This window comes from Xiphophorus couchianus, chromosome 13 (assembly GCF_001444195.1).
Source record: "Xiphophorus couchianus chromosome 13, X_couchianus-1.0, whole genome shotgun sequence".
Lineage (NCBI taxonomy): Eukaryota > Metazoa > Chordata > Actinopteri > Cyprinodontiformes > Poeciliidae > Xiphophorus > Xiphophorus couchianus.
The window spans coordinates 20,285,118-20,300,929 of NC_040240.1; the positions used below are offsets into that span (position 1 = coordinate 20,285,118).

A 15,812-nucleotide genomic window follows, 5' to 3' on the forward strand; every position below is an offset into this window, starting at 1 on the left:
ATTTAACCTTTTTATTCACCAATGGAAACGTGTTTAAACTACAGGCACAGAAAAACATCTAACATCAACACGAAGCCTTAAACCAGAGAAACAGATGATCAAGTTTCATTTTGTCAAACCTCCAAGAGGTGAATAAACTAGTTTTTAGGTTAGCACTTAAAAACCTAAAGAAGAAAAAGACAGGAGTGGGAACTATTTCCCAGAATGCTTAGCGGCTTGTTTTTGTGTCCTGAGATGGAAGTGTGTTACATTGATCTGTTATTGAGGTAAATGTTTATTTTAACGTCCTGTTCACACTAAATGTTTCTGAGCTGAATTCATTGGGATGTTTAATAAGATTAATTATTGGGTCAGAAATTTGAAACAAGAATTTAAATTATTCTGAAGTAAAATAAGTTACTTTAACTTGATGTTGTTAGTGAAAATAATAGTTTCTTTTCTGGCATATTGTGAAATAATTTTTTGCAGCATTAAGTTAAAACTCAATTCAAGATGAATGAACTTTAAAATCAATGTTTAGACAACTTGTCTCTCGTTAAATCAACTGTCTTGCTGACTTAAGTAGGATTTTCAAGGCAGCAAGTTTCAAGTTAAACCACCTTCAGATGTTTTACAGTGCATGTTTCTTATTCCTTTATGTATCTGAATTATTCCATTCATGCTTCATTTATTAACATTTTTGTTTTTCTTTGTTTTCTCCTGCTTCATCTGTTTTCCATGTCTGACGTTTTCTTATTTCTCTGTTTTTCATCCAGTCTTGTTTCTGTTCATCTCTTCATATGGATTTTACCAAGCTCTGCTCACAACCGACCTACAAAATCCCAAGTGGCCGCAAGTCTCACAAACAAAGCCTCCCAAGTTGTTTCTATGTAAACATGGCGTCTTCCACTTCGACTGATTCTCTGCAGTGTATTTCTGACTCGATTAGTGCATCATTTCTACCGGATTTTCACACTATATCAGCTACTACAATGGACAGAGGAACTAAGAAGTTCATGTCATCTTTGTTGGATGAGATCAAGGTGTTTGAGTCACGCGATGCCTCCAACATTGTGCACGTCACAGCAAAATGCTTTCGCTCGATGAGGAAAACGGCAGATCCACACACCCTCTACATCAATATAGCTGTGGACAAGATCACTGATGCCTGTTGTTCTTGCAAGGCTGGGTAAGTCGGGCATTCATCGTTTTCTAGGTTACTTTTGAAACCAGTGGGTGATTCCTGTGGTTTGTTGGCAAATATTTGAGTGTGCCGAGGCCTGATACACTGTACTTGGTGCTAACGTGGCTAACACGAGTAACAGTTTAGTCCAAAGCCTTTTCTGCTAAAATAAAATCTTTAGTGTTTGTCAGATACAGACACATTGCATATTGATCTGTTTAGCTAACATAAGACTGTGTAGCAGACAGGCTTCAAGGTGTAGAAGGTGTATCAGTTCTGCCATTATGCTGCACTTAGCTAACGGGAAGCTAAGTGTGTTTGTGAGACGGCCGCGCACGTGACCACGTAGAATGGGCATCAGCCAATGAAAAGCGGCGCCTCTGGTAAGGTCCATTGTTCTGGTTCTCTGTTATTTACATTGACGTCTTTGTCTTGTTTGGGATTATTGTTCTTTTAACGTCTGTTTGTTGCTGTTGGCATTTTGGCTCTTCTTTATATCCGCCTTCTCCAATCGTCACCAATCTTTTGTGGGTTAACACAAAGAGTCAATATTTATTGATCAGTTTTATTGTCTTTGCAGCTTTAAGACTACATGTTGCACAGAAAAAAAACATTTTAGTCATTGTGCAAATTAGATGTAGAATGACTAAAAGGAATCTGGCAAATGGATGCTCTCCTCCTCTTTGCAAAAACCTGCAGAAACAGACAAGAGAAAATGAAAACCTCAGCACATGAAACTGTTAGAGCAGAAAAACCTCAAAGCTGTTCGCACTTTTCTCAGGCTTGTGGAGGAAGTTTGGTTCTCCAGAGAAGCCCAAGCAGCTCGCCTGCTTCTTAAAACGCTCCATGTCAGACTCCGACACGGCCGATCCTCTGTCTGGAAAACAAATTATAGAAATGAATCAATTTACAGTTTGGAAGAAAACCAAGAAAATGTATCCATGCGACTGATTCCTTCTCACCTAGAAAGTAAAGAGAACGAGCGGTAACTTCGTTCTGGATGTTTGCGTTGCCGAGTTTAAATAGCTGAAGGAGAATTTCGATGTTTTTGGCAGTGCTGTTTATCATCAAGACCAAACAGCCGTCGCAGCTCGGCAGCACATGAGACACAGCAGTCATGTTAAGATCTGGAAATAAACACAGAGAAAAGTGGAAAAAACACAAGATTATCATCTGGAAAATGTTTTGAACACCTGAAATTAATTAGAATTAAAGAAAAGAATAATAATTTAGTCAAACCAGAGACCTGACATCATTCCAACGGAGTATTAAGATCCAGTGGCATGGATCTCAATTTTCATATTTATTCATAAGTATTTTAATATATATTTTCATATTTATTTGGCAAAAATAAATATGAAAATCAAGTAATAAAATTATGAGAATAAAGTCATAATGTTACGAGAATAAATTCAAAATATTGCAAGATTAAAGTTGTAGTTTTACGAGAATAAAGTAATAAAATTACAAGCATAAAGTTACAATATTACAAGAGTAAAATCTAAATAATATGAGATTAAAATAAGAATAAAATATTTCAAGAATAAAATCGTAATGTAATTATGACTTATAATAAAAATAATCTTAATATTTTTACTTTCTTAGCATGGCCCTAATACTCTGTTGTACATTATCAATATGATTTAAAAAAGGAAATTATTAGAAATTTAGGTGAAAAATCTGGAAAAAGACAATTAAAACTGAGAAAATGTGGAGTGTTCATAAGCACAATTAGATTAAAAAAAAAGAAAGAAAAAGAAACAGATGTAAAATCCAGTCCTCAAATGGTTTGTGTTTTTAATTGGAAGCTATCGGCTGACCTCTCCTGCAGGATTTTGACTCTTTTTGTCAGATCGCTTTGGGAAACTTACAGGAGGACGCTATGGTGTCGCCCTCTATCTTCATCTTCTGGGAGTTTTTCAAGCAGGTTCCATTTCTAGGAAAAAGGCGAGTTCACAATCTGAAAGCTGAACTATTGTGCTTCCTTAAACAGATTACGATAAGTCTATTGTCTCTAATATGTTCATTACCATTTTTACACAAAATCGTTCTGGGATGACATTTTAGTCTGGTCAGTTCATTCCTTTCAGAATGAGCTGTTTTAGTGTCTCTGTCACTTTAAATCCAAATAAAGTGCTGCAGGCCACGCCCCCGACTCAATGTTTACAACCAACTGGAACATAGTAAATGGTTTCTACATGGTGAGTCAACAATGAAACGCTTGTCTTTTCCAGCAGCCATTGTACAGCCCATAAATCGGTAACAATCTGTTCTGGATTTGTACCATCAACTAATTCGCTTTTGTGCTAAAAAAAAATACTTTCAGGGAGACTATTCTTTTTCTTTTTTCATTTTGCGTGTCACTGTAATCATAAAGATAGTATGTGATTTAAAGACTGCTTCTCAAAAAAAATAAAAAAATGAAATATAGTTTTGTACAGTTTGATAACATCTTTAATCTTATAAATTATTATAAAAATAAAGGTTAATGAGCAATGAGGATCACTTCGTGCAGTGACAAAATAAAACACCCACAGCTGAGTAAACGTGCTGGAACCCAGCGTGGGTTGCTAGGTGACGGGCCGGCCTCGGCTTGGGTTGCTAGGAAACGGACCGAGCTTCACTGGGGTTACTAGGTCAGAGGCAGTGCCTGCTGTTTTGTGGCGTTACATTCTGGAGATTTTTGATGTTTTGGCTCATAGTCCAGACACCAAAAAACATACATTTATTTCAAGTACAAAAACGTACAAAAAAACATTAACTTATTGACAAAAACTGGCTGGTGTTTTTATATAATTCAAATATAATTCAAATATAATTCTTTGTTGAGTTTTGCTTTTCTTTCCATACATGTAGCAGATGTGTGTATTTACTGTGAACTCACATATTGCTCCCTTGAATCATGATAAGCTCATTGTTGCCTGCCGGCGACTTTGTAATGTTCACCCAGGAGCTTTCGGTTAACTTCAGCATCGCATTATGAAAGTCGTGATCCGTGTAGCCTGCGAGGAAATTTACTTTTCCATAGATCTGCACACAAACAGGAAATCCAGGTAATAAAGGAGCAAATACATCATCTCACTGAAACAGACGGGGAATGAATGAGAGGATGTGTTTACCACAGACGGGTCGGCCAGAGAGACGGGTGCGACCAGCGGCCGGCATTCTTCAGGTGAGAGAGCTGAGCCAATCAGAAGCAGCGAAGCAAACAGCAGCGAGCCGAGCCACAGGTTCATGATGGCGATACAGAGACAATCGGGTCAAGAAAGGATGCAAGAAGACGAAGCTGCAGCAGAACATCCTGTGAGCTGCTTGAATTTTATACACTCTGATTAGGTAACAAATCTGTGGACTTTCCAACGGTTGTGTAAGAACAGCTTTTTTTTAAAATTGGGTTTTTCCTATTTATTGATAAGGTGTGTGAAATTTTGCAATGATAGTGTCTGGTTTGTGTAGCAATCATTTGCTTTTTTTTGGTTTGTTTGTTTGACTGACTTTTAAAATCAAGGACTTTGTGTGGGTTCAGGTTAACCAACACAAACACTGATTTCTGTGAAGCTGAGATCCACAAATTTGTTTAGCCAGAAAATTCCTGGAGAATTTCTGCTGGGAATCCACAGCGTTCCTGTTCTGACTGCGGCAAAGTTCAGATTAGCAAACTAAACAAAAAACGGGAGAAGCTGCTGGTTCATGGGAGCGACTTTTATTGAAAGTCTGCTAAAAGGAAATTTGAAACACTAAAATGTTATATTTCAGTTATTGTATCCACAGATTACTGAGAAATACATATAGTACTAAATAAACAAACAAAAAAAGAAACACAAAACTAATTTAAACAGGGAGCGTAATCCCTTAGCTGCCTGTTCTTTTAAATTGAAGATGTTTCTTCATAGATGTAAAACACAAATGTGTTCCTTAGTCTCTTTCTTTAATTAGATCAGTATTGTTTTGGTTTTCCTTTTAGAAACCTTTAAATATTGTTTAATTCAGCACTTCTTTTTGACCGTAGTACAGTGGTACACATAGACATGAGATGCTAAGAAAAATAAATCTTTAAGGAAACATTTAACCAGGCATCAACTCAACCTTTTAAGTTGATGCCTGAAGAGAAAATTTTAAGATTACACAGGATCATAATTTGCTGATTTTGTAGCATCTGGATTTTTCAACGTTTTTCAAACATTTGGAAGTTTTGAAAGGAAAATATATATTATGTTTCCAAAGACTTTTACCTTTGTGTGAATATTCTGTACTGATAATACAGTACAGATTTATTATACTATCTGAATTTTATGCAATCTGATTAGATTGTATAAAATTTAATCAGTAATATTCTGTACTGATAAAACTGTAGCAACATATTGAATTGGGACGTAAATTGTAGTTTCATTCATTAAAATTCTGCGTCCATATTTCACTGACACAACGCAAAATGTACTGACACAAGAAAATGCTTATGATTCAGCGAGATTTGGCAACTTTTATAATGAGACCATTATTTACTCCAACAGACGTGACTTTTTGAGTAAATATTAAGAAGCAAGTGTTCATCATTTGTCCTGACAGAAAAAAATCCCTCCACTCTGTGTACATTATTAGCCAACAGGGAACAAAGTTTCAGAAAACAAGTTTATGGCCAAAGGTCTAACGCAACTTTTATCTGAGGGAGTCCAGGAGTAAAATGGAGATAAATATCCAGGAGAGTCCAAAGTGCAGCCCAGAACCATTTGTGGTTTAAAATATGATTAAACAGAAGGGAATCATATTTTATTACATTTCTGTTCTGCTTCCCCTTTAAATCTCTAAACAGCCCAAGATGAACAAGGTGGTTGCCATGTTTGAAATTAATTGTAAAAATGTTCTTTTCAATGTTCTAATTAAAGAAAAATATATTCTCCAGACCCAAATTAGTTGGTGATGGGATTCATTTTCCTCTATAGGTTAGCTAAGTCCCCTGTTGTTTTGTTTTTCAAGAAGTCAAACATTTGAAACAGCTCAACATTCGCCGAGTGCAATGAAGACTCACAATTACAGAGCATATAATTATCTATCCAATGCTCAAAACATCTAAATTAAGTTAAACAGAAAGTTGAGAAATTTTATTATTTTAATAAAAAAGATTTTTAAAAAATTAAAAGAGGACAAATCATAGAGAGTGAAAACCAACTGAGGTGTAAAATATAAACAGAAAAGACAGGACTCAGATATTATAAAGAGAGACTTTATAATCTTTAACATAACCCAGAAATCACTCAGACACAAAGATTTAAAACACTTCCTGGTTCTATTTTAAAGATAATTTAAATGTTTTTTTTCATGTCACCTTAAAAATGCTAAGAAATGCTTTAATGTCAGGCTAATCCAGTCAGAGACTAAAGTATGAAAACAAACCTCACAGTGGTTGTAGTAGCAGTTAATGAACACTAGGGGGAGTCAGAGTTCAACTAACTAACTTGACCTGAAACTTAAACAAGAGACAATAAAACAAAACCCGCCTAAGGTGTAAATGATAGAAGTGAGGGTTTGACTCCGTTAATCAGAACCAGAACCAGAACCAGAGTGCAGATTAAAGATGTTCTCTTCACCTTCTGTTGCATTTCCTATCAGAAATAAACTCATGTACGGAAACCCCGAATGTACGGAAACCCTGAATGTACGGAAGAGGATTAAGGCAAAAATTGGAAAATAATTATAACAATATTAATAACAATAAAATTGTAGTTTTTACTCATAATTCTGAATTCAATCTAAAATTTCTGTTCTTTTCCCCACAAAATTATGACTTTTTTACTCTAAATCTTTCGCAAATTTTTTAACATATCAGAATTCTGACTTTTTTTCGCAGAATTAGGATTTATTTCTCAGACTTCTTACTTTTTTTTTTTTAGAATTTTAACTTTAATTTCAGAATTCAGATTTTTTTCCTTGGAATTAAGATTTTCTTAGACGTGTTACTTTTTTTTCTTCAGAACTTTAACTTTCAGAATATTTTTTTTTGGTTGCCCCAATCCATTCTTTTGGGCTTAACTTTATTTTTTTAATCCTTTCTAGTAAATTACTGCAACAGCAGCAATAAAATGTTTATCTAAGGCATTAAATGACATGTCTTGGAGTTTAGATAATCTGAAATATGCAGGGCATTGGCTGTTGAGGGTCTGCAATTAGATACAACAGTTTTCCATATTTTCATTCTGATAGGAATTAGTTTCTAAGTCCCACCATTGGGGAGCACGAAACATTTAGAAGAGCTTTTTTAACACTGGAAAACTTTTAAAAATGTCTTAGCTTGCAGAAAACAGTTTTATTATTGCATGTTGCTCAATGGCAGCATTAGGAATATAAGTATGTATTTATAACCAGGAAAAACAGCCATGTAAAACTAAAAAAAAAGATAAATCCAATGTTTAACTAATCTACTATGAAAGCTTTAAAGGCTTAAATCCTCACGTAGAATAATGAAGCAATCATGAAATAAAAGCTGAAAGAAATGAGCAATTTTCTCCCGTAAGAGTTAAATAAAAATATAAATAGTGTGAACATTGTTGCAGGAAGATTAGTGTCAATCACATTTTATATTTTTATTAGAATAATCAGTGAGAATAATGAGAGACAGAAAAAAGCCTGGAATCACAGGGTTTATTTCCTGCTGTGTTGATGATGAATAAAACCGACTTTATTAGAGTTAAATTACCTCATCATATTCTGCTAGATTTTTTTTCCACACAGCTGGAAGCGGTGCATCCGGAGAACAGACCGGAGGTGATTGGTATTTTTATTTTTATTTTTTACGATCGTGCATTCATTACTTTATTTTCCTACAAGCGGAGGAATGGCGGACCAAAGCTGTTTGTAAATGTAAAGACATTCAGAAAGGAACAACAAGACAGAAATACAAACGACAAAACAAACAGATTTTGAATAATACAGCGTATTCCTGTGAATGTTTCATTGTTTATGTGCATTTTTCAGTCTGAATCATTTAAAGACTGGTTCAGCTGCGATAAAAAGATGGTGTTTATGCAGTTAAAAACTGCAGCTTTAGGGTTTGTATATTAGTTTTGCTGGTTCAAGACATAAACAGACCTGAGTGAAGCATTTGGTCCCAACTCTCTCTCTGGATAAATCAAACTGCAGTCATTTGTCATGATCAGGAGAAACACAGTGTGCATTTAGATCTGGATTATAGACGTTTAAATAAGCCGAGAGTGTTTTAAAGGCATAATCCAGTAGAAAATGTATTTCTATGTCAGACAAATATAACCTGGGTAAATATGAAAAGCTGCTTTCAAATGATCATTTCACTTATGAAAGAAATAGTTATTTACTACTCTCAAGCTTATGGAATCAAGAAATCATCTAAATAAAAACCTCTGATAACATGAAGTTGGCTAAAAGGCCGTAAAGATAAAGTTTTTGTACTTCCTTTTTGGTTTCTACTGCTTTTAAAAACAGCTTTAAAAACCTCCCTGCTGTTTTTTCCTGCTGTTTTTTGCCATTAGATTAATGTTTTTTGGTGTTTGGAAGATGAGCCGTATCATAAAACTCCAGATTGTAGCGTCACAAATCAGTAGACACTGTAAATATTAACTGCGGTAAAGCTAGCCACCTCTTCGAAAAGCCGCCCGCAGACGATATTCACGTGCGCGACAGATCAAGACATTACGGTACCCCCATTTACGTGCTGTTTTCACAATAAAAGCGCACATCCGGTTCATGTTTGATCTACTGCAAGTAGATTTCCAGCGGCTTCATGTTTAGACTTTGTATTTGTGCAGTTGCAAAAAGAAATAATGTGTCGGGAATAATTAGGGACATTAAGCAATGCTGAAAAACTGTGTTTCCACTGACTCCTCCCACTTGTGGGTGGCAGAAGGACACCTCTAGAAAACCAGCAAATGTAAACCACATATGATGTTTAATTCCGAAAATAAAAGCCTATTAAAATAAGACGTTTTTATTTTTACCCCCTAAATTGCCGGGCTTTTATTTTGAAATTAAACATCAGATCCGGTTGACGTTTGCTGGTTGTGTTCTAGAGGTGTCCCTCTGCCTCGCAGAAGTGAGAGAATTCACTGGAAACACAGAGTTTTTCCAGCAATGTGTATGTCAACTCTGGCAAAACTAAACTTCTAAACATGTCATTTTAAAAGGCTTTTATTTTGAAATTAAACATCAGATCCGGTTGACGTTTGCTGGTTTTGTTCTAGAGGTGTCCTTCTGCCACCCACAAGTGAGAGGAGTCACTGGAAACAGAGAGTTGTTCAGCATTGCTTAATGTCCCCAATTATTTCCGGTACATTATTTCTTTTTGCAACTGTATAAATACAAAGTCTAAACAAGAAGTCGCTAGAAATCTACTTGCAGTAAATCAAATATGAACCGGATGTGAGCTTTTACTCTGAAAGGAGCTCGTAAGGGTGCCGTGGCGCACGTGAAAATCGAGGATGGCTTTACTGTCATTTTCGAAGAGGCAGCTAGCAGTAAATATTACCTACTAAATCCAGCGAAGCCCAGCCCGTTACCTAGCAACCCCAGCAAAGCTGAGCCCGTCTCCTAGCAACACAAGCTGAGTTCCATCAAGTTTGGTCCCCTGGTTCTACCGCTACAAGCTCTGGAAAATACAAAGTGTTTTGTTATTGACTTACTAGACACTTCCGCTTTTCAAAGATGGAGAACTGTGCGTCTGTTTGCCGCCATTTTTACGTTCGAGTGTAAACGTTGAGGGCGTGGCCAACAGAATCTTATTTGGATTTAAAGTGACAGGAGGCCCTAAAACAGCTCATTCTGAAAGGAGTTCAAAAGGCAGAACTGACCAGACTAAAATCTCATTATCTAACAATTATCTTTGGGCAAAAAATTTAATTAACAAATGTTATATAGCCACTTATTCTAACCTGCTCAAGGAAGCATAGTGATGATCTACAGTAAGATCCACTGTTGACAAATGGAGAAAACATGGAAAAATGGTGAACATTCTCAGGAATGACCACAACAAACCGTTCAAAAGCACCAAGAACTACATCTAAACCACTGCAGACAAGTTAAGGTCAGTGTTTGCCAATAAGACAGAGATGTTTTAGCTAGATGTTACAAAGCAAAAACATTTGTCCAACAAAAAGAACATCTAATTTTCCACCACAGAAACATCTTGGTCTTCAAGGCTTCAGGGAACAGACCGGAGGTGATTGGTATTTTTATTTTTATAAAAATAAAAATGACTTCAGCTGAGTTCCGTGGACTGGAAAAGAGATGTTAGAGGTTGTTTGGAAAGTTTCGTCCGATGTAACACAAACTATTTACGAAAAAAACTAAATTTAAACAATGTTGTACTGACAGAAGGTTTAAAGTCCAGTTTAGATGCTGTGGCATCCAAGTCAAGTTAAAACTTGACTTGGCTTCACTTGGAAACAATGTTAAGACATTATTATTGTCGTCATGACAACTGAAGACCGACCAATCAGAGGTTACATGGCAACATTTGTATTACATAACTTAAATAGCTGTTGGAGACCATTCGACTAGTTTTAACCAGTTTTATCCTCCCTGTTTTCACTGGAGGTTGTTTTATCCAAGGGTTTTATTAGAGAAATTAAATCAATTAATTAGCAGCTGAGGCTAAAGTGCCTCCATACCAAAAACTGTATTGCAGCACCGTGATTTGAAGCTATGTGTCGTATTGATCAGCCTCCTCGTCGTTAAATAAGGACGTCCGCAGTGCAAAAGACAAACTTCTTCTCTGATCCTCCCACGCTGTGTGATCTTAACTCAGCTGCGTGTCAGGACGACAGGCTGCACGCAGTAAGTGATGGCTTTTTACTTTTAGACATTTAAAGGCGCTATTTTCTACATAATTAAGCGTGGAGGAGGTTCGGCTTTACTAAAAGCAGGAAAGGTCAAAGTCAGCCGAAGTCGGTGGAGGAAAAGAAGAGAAAGACTGCATTAAACATGAGTTAGACGGCAGTGAATGCTAGATCAATCAAAGATCTGGGATATTTTCAGAAGATTTACCTCTGTGCTAGAATAATATCCAAGGCTGAAGGGTTTTGAGCTTTTTTTTAGATGGAATATACTTTAATATATTATCATCGGTTTGTTCACTGCAAAAACTCAAAATCTCATCAAGTATTTATGGTCTGGTTTCTACTGCAAATATCTTAGTACACTTGAAACAAGACTAAACCAACTTAGAAGTGACTTTTTAGCTGAGATAGGAGCTTATTTTACATAAATTATTCTGTAATATTGATAGAAAATTACTAGTTCCATTGTTTTCACTTATAACCAGACATATTTTCCATTATAAATGAAATAATCAAGTAGTTTTTCATCAATATTAAGGAATTATTTATTTAAAACACAACCTTGTAATAATGCTGAAAAGTTATTTGTAAGTTAGTTTTGTCTCATTTCAAGTGTATGAAGATATTTGCACCAGAAATTAGAAATTGTTGGTAAGATTTTGTGAAAATGTCACGTTTGTGAATTTTACAACGTTTCTTGCTCATTAAAGTGTGTATTTTTACTGCAAAGACAAAATCTTACTAAGTATTTTTGTTCTATTTATAGTGCAAATATCCTAGTACACATAAAATAAGATTAAACTAACTTACAAGTAGCTTTTCAGCCTTACATTAGAGCTTTTTGGAGTCAATAAATCCTTATAATTGATGAAAAAATACTGGATTATTTTACTTATAATGTGGGGAAAATGTCTTGTTATAAGTTAAATAATATATCAGAGGAACTAGAACTTTTTCATTAATATTAAGGAGTTATTGACTTAAAACAAGCTCCTGTTTCTTGCTGAAAAGTTATTTGTACGTTAATTTTGTTTTATGTCAAGTTTACTCAGATATTTCCACCAGACTAGGCCAAATATACTTGGTAAGATTTTGTGTTTTTTCTGAACATATTAAACAGATGTAAACAAATGGATGTCATATTTAGGTTTCTTCTTGTAAGCTTCAGGTATTTTGGATCCATGTTGTGAAAATGGGAATCTCAAGGCGAAGCATAAACTCTGGTCTTCCTACCGGAGCGATCAGCATCGGTGGAGCATGCCGAGCAGAGATCCCACCTTTATGAATTAAATCCTGTCGTAACCGAAGACGTTCAAACTCTCCGACCCGCTCCACTGCTCTGATCAGCAACCTGCTCAGGTTTTCCTGGAGTTTCATCTCCTTCATTAAAATGCTCTGCCCTCGGGCAGCTTTGTCGCTTCACAGGCGTTTGTAAAGGTGTTAGATAAGGTAAGAGCAACACTTGCTCACCATAATCAAGGGAAGCCAAGACGAATCGGCTCAAACCAGTCTGTGGGTTTCTGCTGAGCCATATTTGCCAGTTTTTGCCTTTGCAACTCCTCATGTTTTGGATTTTGTTCCACTAATTTGTTGCAGGTGTAAATCTTGGCCAAGATGTGTAACAGTGGCAACTGGTAAAATGTTTACTGGTTTTCTCAACTGTTCACTGGGTGATGTCTTTTATGACATTTTTGTGTTTTTATGATGTGAAGCACTTTGGACTGCCTTGTTTCTGAAATGTGCGACCAGCGGTGTAAATCCCATCTCATTTCTGGGGGGGACAATAAACAGAAACATTTCTTAAGGGCAATTTTGGGGGAGTCGGCAAAGTTCCATTGAAATGTAAAGTAAAATGTGGCTTAGAAAGTTTTTAAACCACATTCCAGGACCAAAAATGACTAATAATGCACATCAGACGTGTTTTATTCTCAGTAAGCAAACTGAGAAGTAAAACTAAAATTCAATAAGAGTTTTGTTAAGTCTGACTGATCTAATCTCTGCTGCACCTTTATGTAATTTTCTAAATAAAAACAAGTTTTAATGAGTAACTGCTCCTAATAAACTTCCTCATAAACATTGATTTATTGAAATGGCTCCCAATACAAGTTATGGGCTATAAAAATTGTAACTTGTTAAGTTGCTTTATTTTTAAACCTTTTTTAGTTTTGCCATTTTCTGGATGGCTGAGAACCAACAAGTACATAGAAATTAATATCTGGGAAGTATCATAACTTAAACGCAACACTTAAAGCACCAGGCTTTATATAGAAAAATATTCAGATTTTATTTTGGGGTTTAAAAGGCTCTACATTGAAGACGGTGAGAAATAAAGGCAGCTTTCTTTTTTTTCTATCTGTTCTCAGCTCCTCCTGTTTCAAACTCTAATTAACGAAAGAGTTAAGGGCTAAATATGTTGAGATATTTGTTACCTTTGACTAAAACTCAAGTCAATGAAAGCAATGTAGCCAGTTTTGCCAGTTTTGATTTCCAAGGCGTAACAAGGTTGTTTATCATGATTCAAAGTAATGAAATAACAAACTGCAGTCTGATTTTTATTGTTAATGTGTTTCTTCTTATTGACCAGTGAAAGTAAATAAACGGTTTGTATGTATTTTGCTTTAAGTATTTCCTTACTGGAGGGGTTTTTATGTGTGCTACAGAGCTGCAGCTAACAGCTAGCTCCTCTGTTGCTCCTCCTACAATTTGGACTGAACCATTGTTCTAACAATGGTAAGGGGGGAACCTCAAAATTCATTCTTATTTTTTTCTTAGATGAATGGCAGATTTATTTTATTATTTGTTTATTTTGCCTTTTTATATGGATCTTGTTTAAATGCAAACTTTTTTTTTAATGATAATTATTTGGGGGTGGGACAATTCTAGACTTTTCCAAGATTGGGGGGTCCGGGCCCCCTTAACCCCTCCGGGATTTACGCCTATGTGTGCGATACAAAAACTTGGCTGATTGATTGATTGAAGACAGAGATCTGACCGGAAGAGAAGCAAAAATAGCGACCAGGATCGGACGCTTTTTTCCAGTAAATCCCAGTAAATATAAATCCTGAGGCAGAAAAATGAAAAATGACTAGACAGGGAAAACAAGCAAACAAAAACAAATTATGTGGTTTACAACAACTTGGTGTAAACTAGTAAAGCATTCGCTTGTAAGAAAGGAAGAAAAACAAAACATTGAAGAGAATAAAAAAAATAAAACTAACAAAGATTACAGATAACCATGAAGTTAACAACGCAAAACATGAAACAACCTGCAAGCCACCCTGATCATTTGGAGTGCGTACTTAAATTTTATCACTTTTCCCGAAGCGTGAGGTCACCGATGTAGGGTGTTGTCATGTCGCTATTTTCAGTACTGGTTGCCATGGGAACCACACTTTTTGTATCCATCAGCACAGAGAGAGAGAAAACGTGTTTGTACTAAACCTGTTTATTTTTTAAATATGAGTTTTTAACCCTGCCTGGTCCAGCAGGTAAAAAGTTTTATTTTTTTATAGGTTTTGTTGGCTCTAGTGGCTTTTATTTGACAGGAAAATGGGCAATAAGAGAAGGGAGAGACATGTGGCAAAGGTCGCCAGGCTGGGAATCGAACCTGCGACGGGCGCATCGAGGACTAAGGCCTCCATATATATGGGTAGCGCTTAACCCCTGCGCCACCACAGCAGGTACAGCAAGTTTTGATGCCACTTCATGAAAGTTTCCTGTTGCCTTTTTTTTTTTTTAATTCATAGCTCGTTCAAAAACCCAAATTAGATCAATATGCCAGCAAAACGCTGAAATCCCCCTTTTCGTTAGCAGCAGCATGTTGTAATTTGTCTCCACCCATCAACCATCTGTCAGCTTTCATGTATGACTCACACATGCAGATTATGGAAATACAGACTAATAACATCCACGGAGAAGCAGCTTAATTTAAAAATACGACTCAAATCTTTGAAAGCAAGATTTCTCATTTCAACAGAAAGTCTCTGGATTCTTATGCACAAGAGCTAAAAAAATATATATATTCATAAAGTGCAACTTGCAGGGAGATTTCGGAAAAGAAATACCTCGAACTGAAGGTTGAGACTGGGGTGTCCAAAGTGCGGCCCAGGGGCCATTTGTGGCCCTTGGGCTGAATTTATGTGGCCCACAAGTGCAATTAAAAAATGATACAAATTTGGCACGTAGATGCAGATGCAGATGTTTGTTACCAACATGATTTTCCTGCACAGGGAAATACAAAGTACAACACAAACTATTTAGTTTTAATAAAAAGGTTAAACCAAGTTTATCCACAGACTTTTTATGAAAAGCTGCGTCCAATTCTTTCTTAAATTTGGCTAAATATAGCGAACGTTTTAAAAGAAAGTAAATCTTTTTATTATGACTGAAAATAAATTAATTTTTTTAAAAGAAACTGAAAACATAACGTCTTTCCGTCAATCCAGCAAACATGCAAACTTAAAGTATTAATAAGTAGTAAAGTTCTGCAAAAAATCTCAGAAATTTGATAAAGAAAATAAATTAAATTTTTAGATTAATATCAGAATTCTTCCACAATAAACTTTAAAATTTCTTAATTTCAAATGTCAAACATTTTCTAGAAAATGTCAGAGTTTTTCAGAGATTAATCACAAAATGTCAGAGTTTTTGGCAGAAATGTAATCCTTTTATTTTCTTTTTTACTGTCGTAAAAATTGTTTTTGATTACAACAAATATCTGGTTACTTTATTTGCTCAATCTTAGGTTCCCTTTTTGGCCCGCTCCTACTTTTGAGTCCACAATTTTGGCCCACTTGGAAAAACGTTTGCACCTCTCGGGATTAAGAAGAACAAAAATCACTGGGAGCAGA

The 15,812-nt window shown here is 35.7% G+C and overlaps 1 protein-coding gene across 1 annotated transcript; it reads right to left on the reverse strand.

The window, feature by feature from the left end:
* Positions 1–1,713: 1,713 nt before the first annotated feature.
* Positions 1,714–4,482, reverse strand: LOC114156504 (uncharacterized). Its single transcript, XM_028036988.1, has 6 exons — positions 4,282–4,482; positions 4,047–4,192; positions 3,034–3,098; positions 2,125–2,289; positions 1,935–2,039; positions 1,714–1,855 (listed from the first exon to the last, which is right to left on the reverse strand). Exons 1-6 carry the CDS (start codon positions 4,396–4,398, stop codon positions 1,809–1,811), a joined length of 645 nt encoding a protein of 214 aa, XP_027892789.1. The 5' UTR covers positions 4,399–4,482; the 3' UTR covers positions 1,714–1,808.
* Positions 4,483–15,812: the final 11,330 nt, after the last annotated feature.